At 38.7% G+C, this 19,758-nt stretch overlaps 1 protein-coding gene across 1 annotated transcript in view; it reads left to right on the top strand.

Moving 5' to 3' along the window:
• The first annotated feature begins 1,171 nt into the window (after positions 1–1,171).
• LOC108579027 (acetylcholine receptor subunit alpha-like) overlaps positions 1,172–19,758 on the top strand; it is an 82,867-nt gene continuing 64,280 nt past the window's right edge. Inside the window, exons 1-2 of the mRNA XM_017942456.1 lie at positions 1,172–1,249; positions 1,443–1,552. Coding sequence (XP_017797945.1) covers positions 1,172–1,249; positions 1,443–1,552 — 188 coding nt within the window. The remainder of the gene's footprint in view (positions 1,250–1,442; positions 1,553–19,758) is intronic.

The raw sequence follows: 19,758 nt of genomic DNA, 5'->3' as shown, positions 1-19,758 counted from the left end.
ACGGACACACGGATAGGTCGATGGCAGTTAGGGAAAAATACGATTGGCCCGTTCCGACGACTCCTTAGTTTTCCTAGAATAGATGAAATTCCTTAGACGAAATCTCGCCCAATTCTAGGACACAGTTTTCTATTTCGATATGTTCCAGAATACGAGACACGTATGTTTTCCTTCATATGCGAACTTGATATCTACGAAAGCTGCCTAGATGATTGTGAACGCGTGAACATGTTTATTTACGTTGGCGGAGAGGAAGATGGAAAAGATTGCGTGGATAAGCAACGTGTTATCGCGATAGATCACCTGGATATACGAGTGTATAGGTCGACCAAGCAAACCTGAAGGTTTTAATGCGCATGCCTGAGCAAACAGGCGGGCGCGCCATCCCTGCTACTCTACAGTTCTACGCTGTCTCTGCTTGAGGGGAAGTTTTGGTGCAGATAGATAAGTGGTTTTCAACGAGCTCGCTGATGAAAGAATAAGAAAGCGAAAAGATTATCTGCCCGTCTTGTCTTTCTATACGAGTCGGCGCACAAGACAAATATTTAATAGCACGTAGGACGTTAATTTCCAAAATACTCAAATACAGTAAACTGTTATTGTAATGGAATCCTCAGGAAATGCATTAATATTTTTTAAGATTTATACAAGTGAAAAGTAAATTCTTTAATGTGTTTTAAAAAGTTGCTTATCACACCCAAACATTTTTGGAAGTGACGTGGTGTAAAGTAATTACTCGCGAAGGTTGCTTAACAGGAATGTATATTTATTTAAATCAGCTTAAACTATTTTTAATGTATAGGCGACACGATGCATCTAGGAAGAATGTCCACGACAAAAGGCTTCGTGCTTTTTTCAGGGCTCCCTTAAGTAGCCCCTTTTCCCTGGGAAAGTCCCAGCAAGTGGGAGCGCGGGCCTGCATTGCCGAGGCAATACTCTTGTCCTCGAGGACGAAGAAACCCAGAGATGTTTAGAAAACATCTCTCGACTCTTCGCCTCGAGGGCCAAGAGTCGCCAGGCCTAGGTACGTAGGCCCCTCGTGGCGGTCGCCACAAATTTCTGAATGAAATGAAGAACAGCGTGCAATCATAGATCGACAGCCACCGTTTCCACGCCTTAAAAATGGGCACGTTAATAATTTAAATCGTATAATATTTTCTATACGAACATAATGCATGCCCCAATACTTAAAAACGGCAGTGTACCTGGTAACTCATATGGCCTGCAGAAATTTACAGTTCCTGCGCCCGTAAAGTAATTTCCAGGCTTTGACTTCTGGCTTGAACGATCGATCGTAACATGAAAATCTTGATAAAAACCTTCTGAAAAGTAGCCTCGTACATACCTTTAGTAAAAAGAAAACCTAAACACTTTTGTTTAATGAAATATGACGAAAAATGGATCAATAATATGGTTATTTTTTTTGTGTTGGCTGTTTCAAGTCATGGTACGATTACAAGTTACGATGGGAGCCCAAGGAGTACGGAGGTGTTCATATGTTACATGTGCCGTCCGACCACATATGGCGGCCCGACATAGTCCTCTACAACAAGTGAGTCTGTCTGCTGCTTCTTTGTTCTATATTCTAATTACATCTTCTATAGTTCCATATTACATACTCTATACATATAGTAGTGGCATAGCATGCTGCCGAGAAATTCAAATCGTTTGGACATTCATTTTGCCTCTCGAATCTTTTGTTTATTTACGATTTTATCAAAGTTGCCCACTTTCTGACAAAACAGAACACTGAAACTGAATCAGACCGGGGAAGGTCTTCTGTTACTCCACATTTGAATACTTCCAGAAAATAATCATTTCGGAGTTTTCTACCTATCAGACGTGGAATTATTTCCCAGTATTCGCTGAAAGTTTGATTTTCTCTCGTAAAGTATGATACATGATTAATTGAACGTCGATAGGAACGGGAAAACAAAGGCAAATGGTACTTAATTGTCTCGTGTAAACATCTTTTGCAACGTGTGCACGCATTCGCGCGCAAGTCAGACAGTAACAAACAAAACGAAAGGAAGAAATGAGTGTCCACTCGACTTAACAAAAGAGGTATCATCGTCGTGCATATTGCATTTCAAAGTAGTACAGTTTATTTGATGTCAGAGTGCAACTCATGTCGTGACGTCGTTCCGAAAGTTACGGAAAAATGTGAGGTGTTATCGACTTGACGATTTTTAAATTCAACTCCGAGCTTCTCAGCTTTAACGTTGAGCGATATTTATTAGCCATTCCTCGTCTCTGTCTGGTATTATCATCGGGTATTCTCTGTTTAACATTTTACTAGGGTTGCCGGTGTTCATTTACTTGCAATTAGATTCGAGGGAACGAAACACGACGACGTAAACATTTGCCACGCGAAATAAAAGAGCGCCTTCGGTAAAGTTGAATCGAATCTCGTTGATATCCGTATTACTCGTGTTTATCCACGGTGCACCGGTAACCGTATTGTGCGATCACCACGTTTGATTAGATGCGGTGAAAGATATCGTTAGGTGTGAAAATTTGTTCGTCAATTCATTACTCGGCTGTTCAATTAGTTGAATATTTGATCAAAACGTGCGTTTCAATTTTTTTATGATATAAACTATGTTGATACAATCGGCACTACGCTTTGTGATATTAAAGTTACGATTGACAACTTATCGTTAGAATGCAAATCTTTTTAATATTACTGTTAATATTGAAATTAATCGAGACCAGTTTTTTGGGCAAATACGATCCACGTAGCACAGTCGATGGAACTGATATAGTGAGGTCGTAAAATCAGGAGTGAAAATGCAAGGAGACTCGCTGTAGACCATTCGATGTCAACTTGAAATTGCTTCTTCCATAAAAATTTAAAAATTTGTCTGCGCCCTGACAGCTGCAGGTCAGTAACAGAGGCTCGATACCGCATACCTTAAATGAAAGATTGTAAGCAAAAATTTTAGATATCAATTCACAAATGACGGACCGTTTGATGCTTTAATTTACGATCTCACTGTATCGCTTCCACCAACTATACACGCACTATACGAATCAACTAAGATCACCCTACAACGTTCACACGCAAGTTCATTAGATACAGCACTATACAGATGGTACGGTTTATCGGTGCTACATTGATATATTCATATAAATCATCGTTTTCTCATTAACATGACATTTCTGTACTGTATACACTGGCTCGATAATACGGATATCGTAGATTCGCGCAATTCGTTCACGCCTCTGGCCTGGAATCCGACTGTTCCGTGTACGAACGTCTCCCGACGAGCACCGAGAAAGAAAATAACAAAAGAACCGACAGTAAAACAAGCCGAGAAGGAATTAATGCAGCCCTAGTTCGGAGTTTCGCAGCTTTTCTCTGTTCTGATCTGCACATATTTGCGTAACTTTTGCCCCGTTCGCTGACAAACGAGCCAGAGCCAACGAGCTTGTTCGAGTCCTTTTTCTCGGTTTTTGGCTCGTGCTCGACACTCACGGCGAGCTCTCGATGTAGTTACCGGATAGATTATTATTCATATCGCATGAAACATGGGCGCTGCGGCGAATGTTCGTGTGAATGGTTCTTGACAAACGGACCGAGGTCACGAGAGAAATGTTTCCGTTCGTTTGACGTTTGCGGTCACTTCCGAGACTGTCGCGGATCTCGTACAACCGCGGCCAGAATGTTTGCGATTTTCTTCGACGTTCGAACGATTACACGTTTACGTGCGACGATTTTCTAGTTACGCCGGGAAACGTGAACCTGCCGGACACTTGTGCGTATTAACGTTCATTCCGGTGCAATCGAAGTTGCGAGATAGAAAGGGAGGAGTCACTTTCTTCGCCTACTTTCTTACCGACGACAAACGTGTTTTGTTCCGCATTCAAATTGTGGAGGTTAGATACGAACTTTGTATCGTTATTGAAGGAGTTTGATGTAACGTCGACATTTAACGTAAGCTGAATATGCAAAATTCAAATATCTAGGCGAGATATGAGGAATTGTGCAAATATTTAAATACCCTAGACAAGGCTGATTCTTGTGAAAAATGAATGAAAATTAAGCGGGCGCTTATTTCGATCTAACTGTGAAATATTCTGTTGAATAATTATTCTAGAATATTAGCGAAATATTTCGTTTACCTACAACTAGAAATCTTGATGAATAACTGAAGAAATGTTAATCTTTAATTCTTTCATTTTAACGAACGTTATATTCAGTTTTATTATCACGAACAATTGAGAAATTGAACAATCGTTGGTCTAGATGGGCCTCAACTTTAAACACGTTTACTTACTATATTGTACTTACTGGGTGAACCCGATAACACGACTACTTCTGTTATTTTCAATGTTGGACTGATCAAAATTTCTTTGTCATACATGACATTAGATTTTTTCCAAGTCTTTTTTTAAAGCAAGTCTTCAAGGCCACCGTCAACTTTTTACCCTTTTTTTTTTTTACGTGGGGAGATCTGGGGGTGGGCCCGCGATCTCCTAAGAACGCAACCGGGCCCACCCCACGCCGGGCCCCTCCCTCGAGATGTTATGAGGGAGGGGCTCATCCCGGAGGCAACTTTTTACCCTATAGTACTTTTCGTGTATCGGTCAGCGTCGCGGAGGCCAATTCAACGAACTTAACACATTGGCGACGGGACTCTTAGAGCAGCGCTTAACACGTGCACGGGGTGATTTCGCGTCTTCACATTGGCGACGGGGCTCTTAGAGCAGCGCTTAACACGTGCACGGGGTGATTTCGCGTCTTTTTTCTTTCAATCGTCACTTCTCAACTAATTATTATTTTTCAAAGAAATTTTCAAGAATGTGGTAAACTACTTTTTCGTAAAACGTATACAATTATTAGAATTCGTGAAACATCTGTCACGGCATTTCTGAAAAGAAATTCAATCATTTACAGCGTTTTACAAATTTACTTTCAGACAGATACGTGAAAATCTCAATGACGTATTTCGCGTCATTCGGAATCCAAGTGAATACCTGAATGACGCATATGTGCGTCATCCGACGCAAATGTGTTAATAAAAAATATTTTTTTTTTTTTTATCTAACGGAATAATACGGCGATAAAAACCAGTTGAATGATATGCGACGTCTCTAATCTTAAGCTTCAGCTGTACTTAACCTGTTAACTGCGGAAGACGAGTTAGCCAAGTTAGTCGTTGGTTAGCCAAGGGTGCAATTAAAATAGTTTATTTATTAAGGAACTATTCATTTTTAATTCCATTCTTGTACCTGTATTAAACGTAAAATAAATTATATTCACATTTCCAAAAACCATGATGAAGTCAGTGGCTATCATTTTCGATCATTTTTAATTATAAACTAGAAAGATTCAATTTCTGTTTGAGAGATAAACCCAGTTAACAGGTTAAATTCATAGAATGTGTTCAAAATGCTCGTTGTCCTGATCTTCCTCTTCTGGATTTTTTTTTTTTTTTTGGAATACGTTAAAGTCCATGATTCAATCACGCTTCGCACTCGACGCAATTGCTGTAATCGGAGCTGTAATTATGAAATGTATCTAATGAAATTTGGTACGCTTATCGAGAAACATTCAAGGAACAACATATAATTTTTTCAGATTTTTAAAAGCAAGAGTAGGAGTTCGTTGTTGCAAAATAAGAAATTTATAATTTTTATGTGGAAAAAGTTGAAATTACTTATAAGTACGGGACGAGTGTGTCTCGTAGACATTTTAACCCTTTGCACTCCTCGCAATTTTTAATATGACCTACCAGAAACTCTGAATCATTTTTAGTGCGCCTCTGTGGAAGATACTTTGTAGGCGTTCAATTTTTCTTAAAAATATATCTCACAATGTCGCCGCAGCAGCGACAATGGAGCTGTTAGTTCCACTTACAATGTCGCCACGGCGGCGACAACGGAGTGCAAAGGGTTAATGGTATCCCGTACTGGACTTTCTTATTGGGCGGTACGAGACAAATTTCTCGTTGTTTCGATACACATATTTTGTTATTTTACCCTCCAGAGGCTCGATTAGTGCCTATTACGGTGGAAATAATGGAAGAATAGCAGAAATATCAGCTTACAATTAGCGAAGGTTCAGTGTAAAACGAACCGCACAGGGCGAAGTGAACGTGTCCGCCTTGTTTCATTGTAAAACAAATTGATATCGGTCATTTTCTGTAGATGTCCACTATCCGCTGCTTCATCTGCATGTTGAGTTGATAGAAAGAAGTATAAGTTTCTTAGGTTTTTCCTTTGATTATGCAGGAAACTAAGGTAACTCTTGGTTCTAATGACTGTGGACTCACAAAAATTGAAGAATACACTTCTCTTTGTACAGTCTCCGGTAGATCAAGGATATGTTTGTGATTTTTCTGTAATGCACCAACCATTGTAAGACCAAATGTTGAATAAACATTCTCAGCCGAATCATTGAGGTATAATATTCCTTATCGACTCATCAAGCCGTTGAATTACAGCTACAGACTTTCTATTGTTACCTGCCACTGCATTTCAATGAAATAATTTAATTTTGGCATCCTTACTGGTATCCCGCATTTACCAGGCTTATCTTTTACGAAAACTTTAAAATGCTATCTTCCACAAAATAAACAAAGCGTTTCATCTATTGTAGTATTTGGTCCTGGTCCAGTGCAATTTTGTAAATAGCTAGTCAGTAGGTGGAATATTTCTCGTAAAGGAGGAAAGTTATCTTTTTTTCTAAGTAAACTATCCATGGTTTATCATCAAAACATTTGGTTATTTATTTGAACCTATTTCGGCGAAACGTAAGTATATAAATTAAACAAGAATACGCAATTGACCAGAGTTCAGAAACAGGTATTTGTCTCATAATGTATAGTCGGTGGAAGAAATATAACGAGGTTGTACATCGACCGTCAAAATTTACACGTTCCAGCAAATCGACAGAAATCTGATGCCCTTGCTTTGATTCAGTCTTAATTGGAAAACGAGAAATGCCGCATTCGGCTCTGAGTGTTACTGCACCAATCGGCTACTTGACGCGTTGATTTACCACCTTGCTATGTTCCTTCCACCGACTATACGCCCATTGGAAACAAACAGGAAGTTTGATAGGTGAAACTGATTTTCTAACAGCCTCCTCGTTACTGTGTTGAGGAATTAGTGTGAATATATTTTTCGTAAAAAGTTTGAAAAATGTTACTACTGAAGTTTCCAAATTATTTGCAAACCATTTCAGCTTTGCTTCCGCTGGCCCACGATATACATTTATCTCTTCTCGTCTCGTGATTTTTGCCACGAACGTGATAAATTGTTTGTTTTACGTAGTAATAAACATATCTTCGTTGCACTCTTCGTTATGTTTGCTTGAGCATTACAAATAACAATCTTCTACTTTATTACGCAGAAATATTGTCATTTTCTTCATTATCGTTCTCACTACTACTTTCTATTACTGTTTTCAGTGTTACTACGATCACTGTTTCTGTTTTGTAACGTGTATGTCACAGTTTCTGAAATAAAGTATCGTACAACGTTTATATGCTTGTTCTACAATTTTCCTTCGACTAACTGCTTTCGTTCTTACATCTCAGCCACTGGCTTTGAGTACGTCGAAGGCGCTACCGTTGTCTCACTATTTTTCGTTTTAACAAAATACATAGTTAGAATAGAGTTCACCTTATCTACGTACGTAACCATTCACTTCTGATGCTTTTTTTAAAAATAAACCAAAATCAATCTTGTAGACACAAGTGACAATAAATAATTTTTTTTGAAGTATTTTATACGAGAGAAGTAACATATTTTTAATATTTTTTAACTGCTAAGCTCCATGAGCCCCCCTTCCAGTATTTCTTCGCTTAATCCATTTTCCTGTACTGCTATGCATAAAAATGATACACCTACCTGAATATAAAATATGGATTAATTGTAATTTTTGTTTTTACATTGTAAAAAGAGTTGCATTTGAAATTCACTCATACTTTGTGAAAGGTGAAGTCGTTGTGTACAATAAATAAATTTTTTGAAGTATTCTATACGAGGAAAGTAAAAATATCTTTTAATTGGAGCATTGGAGGAGTCCTTCCACCTTAGTCTCTCTAGGATTAAGATTAGAGAAATTGAACGTCGTTCAATTTGTGCACAATCACTTTTCACCGGATTGTTTTTATCCCTGTATCATTTCATTAGACCAGTGCCGTTCCGCAGGCCTTCGGGCGGGCAAGGGCGCCCGCCGATGCCCGCGGGCAGAGCTGAGGGCAAAATCGCGCAGTACACATACATTAAAGCGGAGTGGGGGAAAGACGCTTATAATAGGGGTATAGGTCCTTCTTAAGACGGACGATGGTTACTATACAGGATGTCCCATAAAGAGTGTAACACCCGGAAATAGGGGATTACTGTGGTGACTCTGAACAACTTTTTCCTTGACCAAAATGTTGTTTGAAGCTTCGTTTTTGAATTATTAACGAAAAACACTGGCCAATCAGAGCGCGCGTAGAGACGGGCGAACAGAGATTCACGCGTACGCTTGTTCACGATAGCGCGCGGATGAATCTCTGTTCGCTTATTTACCCTTTGAGACCATTTAAACTACGTATTCAAATTTTCTCGTACCACTACAGCTAGAGAAGATAATTAGGAGGACTGTTTTACGTGGTCCATCAGAGAAGGCAAAGGTAAAGAGTCGTTATTAGAATACAGTAAATTCTCCACAAGTGTCAGTCCACAAGGAAGCTCAACCTGACACTTGTAGAGTCAGGGACTACGTTTTCGAGCCTCGCGCCCGCCTTTGTAGTTTGTCGAACGTAGACAAGAACAGCGAATAAAAGATAAGGATGAAACGTGAGTCGAGGCAACCAAGCGATTTAAATACCAACTTTTTTAATTTTACGTTTTTTCATCCCGAAATTTTTCTTAACATATTAATGAGATTTTTCTGGTGAAAATGACATCAAATACGACATAAGTAAATGTTGTTCAAATTATATCGTGTTTGATATCATTTTCATCGGAAAAATCTCACCAACGTGTTAAAAGAAATTTCAGATGAATTGTCGAGCCCTGATATCTCGTAAAGGAAACCGACTGGTGTAGCGTTACACGCTTGACGGACAGCGAGCGAGATGACATAGGCGCAGCAATGACGCAGACCTAGGCGTAGGATCATCTATACTGACACTTGTAGAATCCAAACTGACTGACACTTGTGGAGAATTTACTGTATTGCGAAGAGCGTTGGAGAGTTGCATATATTATAGTTGATTGTTAGAACTGTCATAGCGTTGCAAGTTGTATTAATCGTCACATTTTGTCAATTGTCATTACCGCAAAGCATCGTTATTATAAACTATCTGGAAAAAAAAACATTAACGGTAAAGATACTACAAATTTGATCATTTTTGGCACCTCAAGTTGAGGAAAAAGAGTTAATCTGTGCGTAGAGATGACACACTAACTATGTCGTTGAAGCGACCGACGTTTCGCATCGGTAGAAAACTTTTTCATCAAATATGTGTATAGGAATAGTTTCTCCAGTTCTCGGTAATACTCTATACTCTTCTTCGATGCTTCGAATCCCGTTTGTTCTTTTCCCCTGCGATCGAAGAATACGCCGTGCTGGTTTTCGCTTCCTTCCCTTAAACCCCTCTGGCAACAGATTCTCGTCCCTCTACTAACTTGATTTCTCGCGGTTCCATTAGTCTCCTGCTTATTTCTCCTTTTACCTTGGACGTTTTCGTTCCTTATTTCAGTCTTCCTGTTGCTCTGTCTTTGTCCCCTACCCTGCTGCTCAAATCGTTCACCACGTTCGTCCTTCTCTTCTCATTTTTCCCCTGCCACTCGTTACAAAGGCAGCGATTTATTGCATCCCCGTGAAACGAGATTCGTCGATTGATATCGGCTCAAAAAACGTGAATTGGAACGCAAAAGTAAAATCGTTGGCTAGAAGGTCTATTAAATGTCTATATACTTATTGATAGGTGGTGAAATGATACAACCGAAATCAGGGTAGCTGCCAGCGTTAAAAAATAATAATACAACGTTCTTGGAGTCACTGACAGGGTGAGATAAAATTGACAAGTATCGTTTTTATTTATTTTTTTTTTTGCCTTTTACATGGTACTTGTATATAGATGGATAATATTTGTCAAGTGAGTGTTGTAAACAATTTTTGGGAGTTCGAATTCTTTATCATAGAGCTTCCGGAAAATTGTTGGAATTTTATAAAATGAAACTAAAAGGTAATTAATAATAATGTGTTTCTACTGAAATTAATATAAAAATGTTATTATAATACAAAAAGGACAATGTTAAAAATGGGCGAATTTTAGTTTTCATCGAGATTGAAAAATCCTTTCACAGTGTGATTCTACACGATCTAAGGCATCAGAAATTAATAGTTACGTGTCCGGGAAGTGATGGGTAAGTTATTAAAAATGCGGTTAAATATGACCGTGGTTATTAAGCTCAGCGGTTTATAACACGGACGTGTATAAGGGGTTGTTTTTAAGATCAGGACTTTAGGGCATTACTAGCATGTTTTCGAGGTTTAAAGTGTGTCCTGCCGAATTCGTCTCGATGTCCACAAAAAAATGGTAAAAAGAAAAAATATGTGTTCCTATTTGTAAAACCCAAGGTGACCTTGATTTCGCTATGAAAACAAACTGTTTTCGAAATTTTTTTTACTGATATTTATTGTACACTCCATACCCTGCAATTCTTGTTGTAAACTTTTTTTTGTCAGATGGCTGCAAGTGGGTGAAAAATCGTGCGTCGTGTTACAGATAACACCCTGTATAACGTATTTAACTGATATCAAATTCATATTTGGTATAACAACTGATAAATGTAGTAAAATCGCCCATTTCGAATTTTGTCCAGCTAGATTTGTGATCTGTCACGCGGGACGCCTATGTCGCACTGAAAGATGCATGCGGTCTTGAGTTTGGCAACATCAGTTGGGCGATAAGACGAAGTCGGTTTACCGCACGGTTGTCAGTTTGACCTGATGACGAATGAACAAATAAGGAATAATAATGAACGATTAAAGATTTGTGATCGAATAACGAATAAAATTTCATCCGTTATTCGAATAATGCTCAACACTGGCTGCATTGTGTATTCGGAGTTACTGGCGAAGGAGGCTCTGAACTTTTTCATTAGAGTTTTCGCACTCCCACCTACGTTTTAAATCTTCCAGAGACTCCTTGGAAAGATGAACATGAACATGAGTGACACTGTGAGAATCAGTTAAGATACAGATCAGTTGGAATTCAATTAGAGTTAACACTCTGGCGGTTAGGTGTGGACAGGAGGAAAAGGAGATAGAAGAGAGGAAAGGTTGTGCTGCTTTTCATCCTGGGCCTCCTAGTGGACTCGTCCGTCAGTAAGGCTGTTTAGGAGATCTGTGCTTTGGACTCGGGGGGACTGTTCGACTCAGGTTGGAAGTTGTATTTATACCAATGGGAGCCTCTAGTGAGGACTGTTGAGAATTTGTCGTTAGTCCGTCCCTCTAGTGGTGAAACGTACTAAAAGGTACTGCCACTAGCAAGGTAGTAAATTCAATTTGTCTCAATCAGAAGGCGAACTGCATACTTGTTAATCGTTTCTTTTTCTTCTAATTATTGGTTAATGGCGACGAGCGTTAATATTGTACCATCAATACAAATAGTATTTAAAAGCGTTGAAGTCAACACTAGAAGAACCGCTTGGGTAAAATGACGCATTAGTAACATTCTAAAAGTGAACGCAATTATTCACTTTAGGTATTCCTCACTGATTTCGATGACCTTGAAATATGTTGTCAAGGTCATTATTCTGAACAACTTTTCCCTATACGTGTTACTACAGCTCGATTTTAGTTTCTAAGTCAGCTTTGAGTCAGCTCTCAATTATTATTAATAGAAATTGGAAAAATTTCAGCCATTAAGTCAATAAATGCAACTATTCTTCTACTGAAGTCGTGTCTCCGTTGACTTGTCTGTGGCTGTTTACAAACTGTATAGTGTCATGGTATTGTATTATTGTGTCTATAATTGTGTTATTATGAAGTAAAGGTGTGGGCGGAGAAAGGGCTATGCCCCTCCCCCGCACCCCCACTCTTAGAACCTAACCCAAACCTAATCCGAGCTATCGTAAACATATCCGAAACATTAAAGGTACGATATAGAGTGACAAAAATATTTTTGCGAATATCTCAGAAATTAAGGCCGAGCGGCAGTAACACGTACAGGGAAAAATTATTCAGAATGATGAGCTTGACAATATATTTCAAGGTCATCGAAATCGGTAAGGAGTACCTAAAGTAAATAATTACCAAAGTGAATTTTTATGTAACTGAAACTTGATTAAAAAATTAAATTCGTATCAATACAAATAGAAGTATACATGTAGAAGACAATGTCAGAAACTTACGAACGATAATAATTACCAGTATCGAACGTTCACATTTTTGGAAAGTTGCCAATGGATCATTTTGACCCGGTCGGTTTTTCTAGTGTTAATTAAAATAACGTGCTTCTCATTTCCTTTTTACGTAAAAGTTCTAGAACTTCACGAATGTGTGTATAAATTATCGAACTATAGAGAAAACCAGCAACGTATCCGTACTCAAGCGAGTCGATCGGTAGTGTACATCCGTTTCATAACTGAACTATCGGTAAAGTGTTGAAAAACAATCAATCTTCCATAATCCCTAAGCATTTAGGTTTCATTGAACGTTAGCAGGAATCAATTAAGGTTCACTTTCCCCATTAACTCTGGAAATTTTTCAAGCGTCTTAGACGGTACAGGTTGTGTAATATTTGACAAAAGGAGTTCAGCAGCCCAAAAATTCAAGAAAATTTGAAACATTGCTGAAATGTAGTTCAAGTGACGCTAATAACGAAACCATTCTTTTGTTTCGCCAATAAAACGGTTCTAGGGGTGAGAACAACCCCTCCAGAAAATTATGAGTTTTCATCTTACCATGAATATTTACGAAACCGTACAAAATATGGAAGAAACGTGAAATTCAAAATTGTTTGGTTTTTGATATTCTACATTGTGATGGTAAAAAATTTTCGAGAAACATTGTTTAACTTTTTGTTTTTCGTAACGATCCTTCCTTGCTACGATTTTGACTGTATGTGGATACAAGCTAATTGACTGGTGGTTGAAAATTTCAACGACCAATCAGACTGTTTAATAATGCCGGCAACGCCCTTAGCGCGCTTTCATCTGGAAGGGAGGGAGGCGGTGACGCAGACTGGACGAAATTTGGCAACCGTACGGAATTTCCTCCGGGTTGACTCTACGGTCAGTGGACCGTTACAGACAAATGTACCATTCGGAAACTTGTGGTTTATGGCATGTCCTTAAGCTATTGAGAGCGAGAGGCACGAATTTCTAAAAGTTCCAGCAAAAAAATTCAAGTGTCCCTCGCCCCAGGGTATACGTTGACACATTCAAGCAATAAAGAATCTTGAACCTAAAAATAGCTTTCACTGACGGTTATGCCATACACCCAATGAAGACTTTGCAACTTAACCCTTTGCACTCCCAGCATATTTCGACAAGATAAACAGTGAAAACCCAAAGTTTTGTCTTGAAAAAAAAAAAAAGAATTTTGCTTATTTCTATTCCTTATGTTAATTTGCATTAATTTGATAATGCACAAAATTCTGAATTTGATATTCCAAAGTTCTCCAAAGTGATTACGCGTGTCGCCATAAAAGTGCCATTGGAGTGCAAAGGGTTAAGAAAGATTTATTTCACAAAATTGTGTATATAAATTTTCTTTCGTCTGTTAATAAGATAATGGAAGACTTTTAGTTTTTCTTACATCTAGAAGGTGCTGACTTAATTAATTTAATGTAAATATCAATTAGAATTTAGAACCATCTCTCGGTAACTTGTTGCATTATGTTAATGTATTGATGAGTTGTTATTAGCTGTACAACAGAGTCCCATATGTGCTTTATGGAGTATAGGTTACTTAGTAACATTAATGTTTCCTTCTGCCAACAATGGTTTTACTAATTTGAAGGCATATTTTAGATTATTATCGTGTTGGAATTACCAATTTGCATACATTGTTTCTTTTGTAAGTGTATACATATCATTACATTTCCTCCCTAAAATTTTACATTTGTTTTAATATATCTAATGTGAAATCCTTGGCCAACGTCATTTCACATTGGTTGCGGCACAGTTACTGAACAAATTAAAATTATTCTCATTGCTGAATAAAAGTTTTATTCTATTGATGAGCTATTTAGTTAATGTATTGTTCAGCAAATTCTAATCGCGCTTTTTCGTATTGCTTCCTTGCTGCTTTACGCGAAGCAACATTATTTTCGTGTAATCGATAACCTACTGTCTTACAATTGATTCCTCTAAGCTGAAATTCTTTTCGAATCTGTACAAAACATACACATACATATATAATTGTAGACGATAGTAGTTTATCCTTCTTCTTGTTACAATTCACATCTCGTGACATATTCATACGTTTTTTGGGGGTCTAGTGGGTCATATATCTCATACCTAGAGGCGGCGCGCCCCTTTACAAGTGAAACAGGATGCATTGAGGTGGGATTACCTTTATGGCGGTTGGTTATGGAAGGAGGAAATAAATAGAGGGAGGATAGTCGGAAAACAAAAGGGAAAGAAAGATGCTTTTCGTCTTGGGACTACTAGTGCTCTCCTCAGTAAGGCTACCTACATTAGACTCAGGTTAGAAATTGTATATACAGGGTGTTCCATTTTTTTTTCAGATCAAACTTTGTCAGTGTGTTCCCTGGGCATAAGAAATATAAAAATGTTATATAGACGTAGGTCGTTTCAAGTTTTATTAGAAAGTTACAATAAGCCATATGTAAGTTCGTTATTATTCCCTTCGTATTTCATATTTTTTAAAGAAGCTTAAACAACCTAAGTTAGGGATTGGGTTTATGACATGGACGCCTGTTTACGCTATTTTTGAATGCGCCCCTTTTTTTCTTCGCGTTAATTAATATTTCTTTCAAATTGGCCACGAAGCCCAGGAAGCGTTTTATGGCTGCAGAGAAATAAATTTTCTGCAGGCCACATACCTTCCCGGTGCCCACTCGTGAACATTCAATAGACATAGATATGTCATAAAACCTTTCGCGTCTCCCTGACCGCTCAAAGTCCCGTTACGCGCGGGCCACCCTTGGGCCTCACTCCCCCGCCATCGCGACATACCACCACCCTGCCAACTTGGAAATTCCAGGGTGGGCGGCATGCTCGCGGGCCAGGGAGGACCGTCCAAGAGGGTAGACCCGTCCTCGTTGGCGGAAACCACCACCTTGTACCCGTACACCCATTTATAAATAAGCGCACCAACGCGGCAGAAGGACAGATCAAAAGGGGAAAATAGACAAGTAGCACGTAACGAACACACACCACCTAAAATTGTCACTCTTCAACATAAAGCCTTTGCCTTACCACGACTTCACACCAACAACCAACCCACACCAAGAACCTCCTACAATCCTGCGCCACCACTCTCAAGCATACCGCTTGTTCGAAGCGCACGACGCAACAACCTGTTTATATAACATTTCTTTCGTACCCATAGAACATTCTGACAAAGTTCGACGGGAAAAACTGGGACACTCTGTATTCTAACAGAAACTGTGGCGAGGACTAGTGAGAAAGGAAAATGTCATTCCGTCCCTCTGGTGGTGGAGCGTAGGAAGTATTGCTGCAGGCTATTGAGGGACGAGCGAAATGAGTTTCTTATAATTTTAAAATTGTAATTTCTAATTTCGCTTGCCAGCATGGACACGACACATTTAGCGATAAACTAAATTCTTAACTCAAAAACAGCCCTTCCTCGCAACCGTGTTATTAACCGTTACTTTCTTCCAATACGTATCTAAATACATTTACACGAATTTATGTCATTTCCTGATGTATATTCATCAAATTATACAAAATTGTTGCATAATTGCTAACTTTTATACGTCATTTGTGAAAGGAACACATATTTCACTGTACAATCTTTTTACATACATGTGCATACATATGAATCTTCATTAATGAACGTTTTCAATACGCTTTACAATTTGAATGAAACTATATTTTATTCAAATACTACATTTCATTCTTTATCTCTGGTTCTAGCTTAAAAATAATCGAGCATTTATAAAGGAAAAAAGTTAACCACAATTCTCCGTTTGGTTAATGAAATTTTACGATTGGATAGTATCGCAAGAATTTGATTGTATTCAAAGCAGTACATCAAGATTGAGCAAACTATCACTGTTCCGTACGGAACGACGGTTCCAAAAAAATCATAAAATGGCCCTGACCGAGCCTCGACGCAGAGGATTAACCGGACCGTTATTATTGTACCGAATGGCAGCGTAACACATTTTTCACTACCCATTATACCTATCCTCTAATTAGCAACCCAGTCTTTTCCTTCTCCGATGGTCGATTTCCTCTCCTTCTGGGATTTTCCAAAACTCTAACCACCTCGACCTTCCATCCCCACTTCTACCCTTTGCCTATCCTCTTGCAAATATCCTAAGACCAATCACCGTTCTGGGATTTTCCAAAACTCTAGCCACCTCGACCTTCCATCCCCACTTCTACCCTTTCCCTATTCTCTTGCAAATATCCTAAGACCAATCACCGAATTTCTATCGTTCCAATATTCCACCTCCAGATTTTAACTCCACCTACACCAACTCTCATTTTCTGTACTCCTCCAAATCTTCAAGCAGTCTTCCTCCGAGCACCAAACGATCAGCCGAGTCTGTTGTAGAATCACAAGCCGAGACTTGTATCTTACCAATAAATCAAATAAAACTTGTACTCCGGATTCTCGCTAGTTTCTCAGTATAAGACATCCCATTCGCCGTGATCCAAGTCCCGTATTCATGGACCGATACGACACCACAATCACAAGTATACTTTACCCCCTCCAACGCTGAAATAAGTAGAACAATCGCACAATTACCAGTGTATCGCTCGTTTGAAAAATTTCCCAGCTTCATTTTAATTAAAACTGAGAAAGACGGCGAGTAGTCAAATTTGTTCACGGTAGATGCATAATAATGCGAAACGCGTTCTGTGTGAAACGTAGTACATATTTATCTTCACATATGCCCCGATCAAACGACTTGGCCAATCTGTCCAAACTGCTTGCCTTCTCGAAGTTGATGTTCTGTTAAATGGAATAGTGGCTTGAAAAGCATTCGTAAAGGCTGTTTGTATGTACACAGCTGACACGGTGAGCTGTATCGCGCAACCGAGGCGCCTATCAGGACTGCGCCAAACGCACCCTAAGCTCAGCCGGCACGTGTTTCATAATTCAATGTGCTGCCATAATGCAAATGGTGCACGTAAGCACGTGCCTAATGCTGCAATTAATACTTTTAAATATAGCATAATTTACAAACTGTTTAATATGTAACTGCAATAGATTATGATACTGTACGGTACGTAGATATCTTGATGGATTTCGTTGCTGGATGTTTTAAGTTCAGAATTAACAATTTAATGCGAGAAAATATAAGTAAAAAGGAAAGTAGAAGTGCTAAAGAAATAACAATGCGACAATAATTAGCACACGCTCTAGTAATTAAAAATTCTCTCAACCTCTAAAATGTTTTCCTCCACCCCTGCAATAGAATGTCTATAATCTAACGCTGGAATTAATTGACGTAAGAGAATCTTTAATATCGTAATTCATCGAGGGAAAGTATTTCTTTATGTATACCCGCTTTGCAGTGGTTTTTATTGTGCGTATGCGGGTAATCTTTAAAAATTGTTTATTAACTTTGTACGAGTACTTGAGAAAGTAACTAAGATGATTGTGGTTGAAAAGGACCGTTTATCGAATTTTAACGATATGTGTCGTTCGGTAGTTCTACTAGATCTATCTAGCTGGTGTACAAAAATGTTTTACGAAATTACAATAATGTTTTTATTGGCTGTGTGTTCGAAGTGGGGCTAGTGAATGTGTTAGGTTCAGAGCCTAGTAGGAAATCGGTCGTCTAGGGATATTTTCACTATCTGTTCCGTCAGCTTTACAGGAAGCTTAGAATTCTAACCTCGAATTCTTACTATGAACCGTTTGGTCGACAAATGTTCTTTTATATTTCTCTTGCACGCCACTACAAATGTATGTATAGTGCTTTTAAGTGAAGAAAATTATTGCACTAAGTAACCATACGTTTTATATAAAATCGAGGGAAATACGTAGAAGTTCCTTATCGTTACAGAACGTTTCTACTTCCACTAGCCACTTTAATTGCTACCGCCCTGTTTCCTTACTTTCAGTAACGGTTGAAGTAGCATAAATGTGAGATGCGTTATCTATAGTTAGTGGATTGTAAAGTCCACTTATAAGGTCTGTGTACCCTTTAGGTCTTAGCTGCCTCACGGCTTTCTACATAACAGCCTTGTTGAATAGTTCTATGCATCAAAGTGGGCGGAAAATTGCAATGCAGCAAGGGAAGACGGTTCGAAGTTGAGAATGTCCGCTAATTTGTCAGCCGTATCACTGTTTATCCTACGAACATGTGGCAGAAAAGCTGGAATTTAAAGCAAACTGTTTCATTCTCTTCTTCGACGCTCGATACGAAAGAATTTTTGAAACATTTTGTAAACGATTTGTAATCAATTGTTCGAATAATCTTATAATAAATTTTATTTTTTTAAATATTTTTTAAACGTTTCATTGTAATCATTATGTCGATTAAACATCTCTGCAACTATCATAGGACCCATCAAAAGTGTATTACTAGGAAGATTTTGATTGTTGCATGTAATTAATTGTATTTTAAGAATAGACGGTCCATATGGTAAACAGCAAAAGAAAATTGATTTATCAGTGTTCGGGTCGCGTAATGTTCGGTGCTTAATTGCCGAACCGGTACGCGAGTTTAATCACACCTTGATTTATTCAGCGTGAAATGCTAAGAACTAGTTTTATTTGCAACAGAGTGGCACTTGAGGTGATGTCGCCACGAGACTATCAAAATACTAATTTTCGTAAGACCAACTGCTAAGACTTCCAAAAGAGGACGCGCTTCTGCCTCGTTTCCTTAGTTTTATCCGCTCGGCTAGTTGCTGATTGGTGGCCGATTTCTTCTGGGGGTTGTAGGTGCTGACTCCTCATTGGAGGAGGTTGTTTAGGTGGGACGCAGCTCTTTCCAAGGGAAGGGGATTGTTGCTTAACATTAGAAAACCCCCCATTTTTGGGTTTTTCCCAGGGGTTGCCGCGTGACTTTCCACCGCGCACGTGACCTCTCCACGGGGGGTACGGTACGCGCGAGAGGACCGGTACCTCGGTCTGGCGGCCAAGTGTAATTGAACAAGTTTATGACGATAAACCGAGGGTTCGTCGCGATTCCTTGCGAGGCAACAATCAGGATATAATGAACTTATTCTTTAAAGATATTAGGTTAAAATAAATCAACTTACACTGCCGTTTATAAGTATTAGGATACCTATTATGTTCGTACAGAAAGTATTTGGTCATTCAATAAGTTAAGTCACCCTCTCTTTCCACAACTTTTTCCCATCTTTTTGGTAAAGTCATGCCGTGCTGTAAAATTGTTTCGTTTTTCATTAAAATATTTTTCAATGTCAATCCTTATAGAGTCGATATTGTCAAATTTTTTGCCCAATAAACAATGTTGGTAGTGCGTAAAATAGATGATAATCTGATGGGGCAATGTCCGGAGAATATAGTGGGTGTGATAAAATTTCCCAACCGGATTAACATAATTCTTTTTGCACATTTTGTGTCACGTATTGTCTGGCACCATCGTGGTGAAAAAT

Source organism: Habropoda laboriosa, unplaced genomic scaffold, assembly GCF_001263275.1.
Source record: "Habropoda laboriosa isolate 0110345459 unplaced genomic scaffold, ASM126327v1 scaffold42, whole genome shotgun sequence".
NCBI classification, from domain to species: domain Eukaryota; kingdom Metazoa; phylum Arthropoda; class Insecta; order Hymenoptera; family Apidae; genus Habropoda; species Habropoda laboriosa.
The sequence above is the reverse complement of the archived record's forward strand: the minus strand, read 5'-3'. Positions and strand labels throughout refer to the sequence as shown.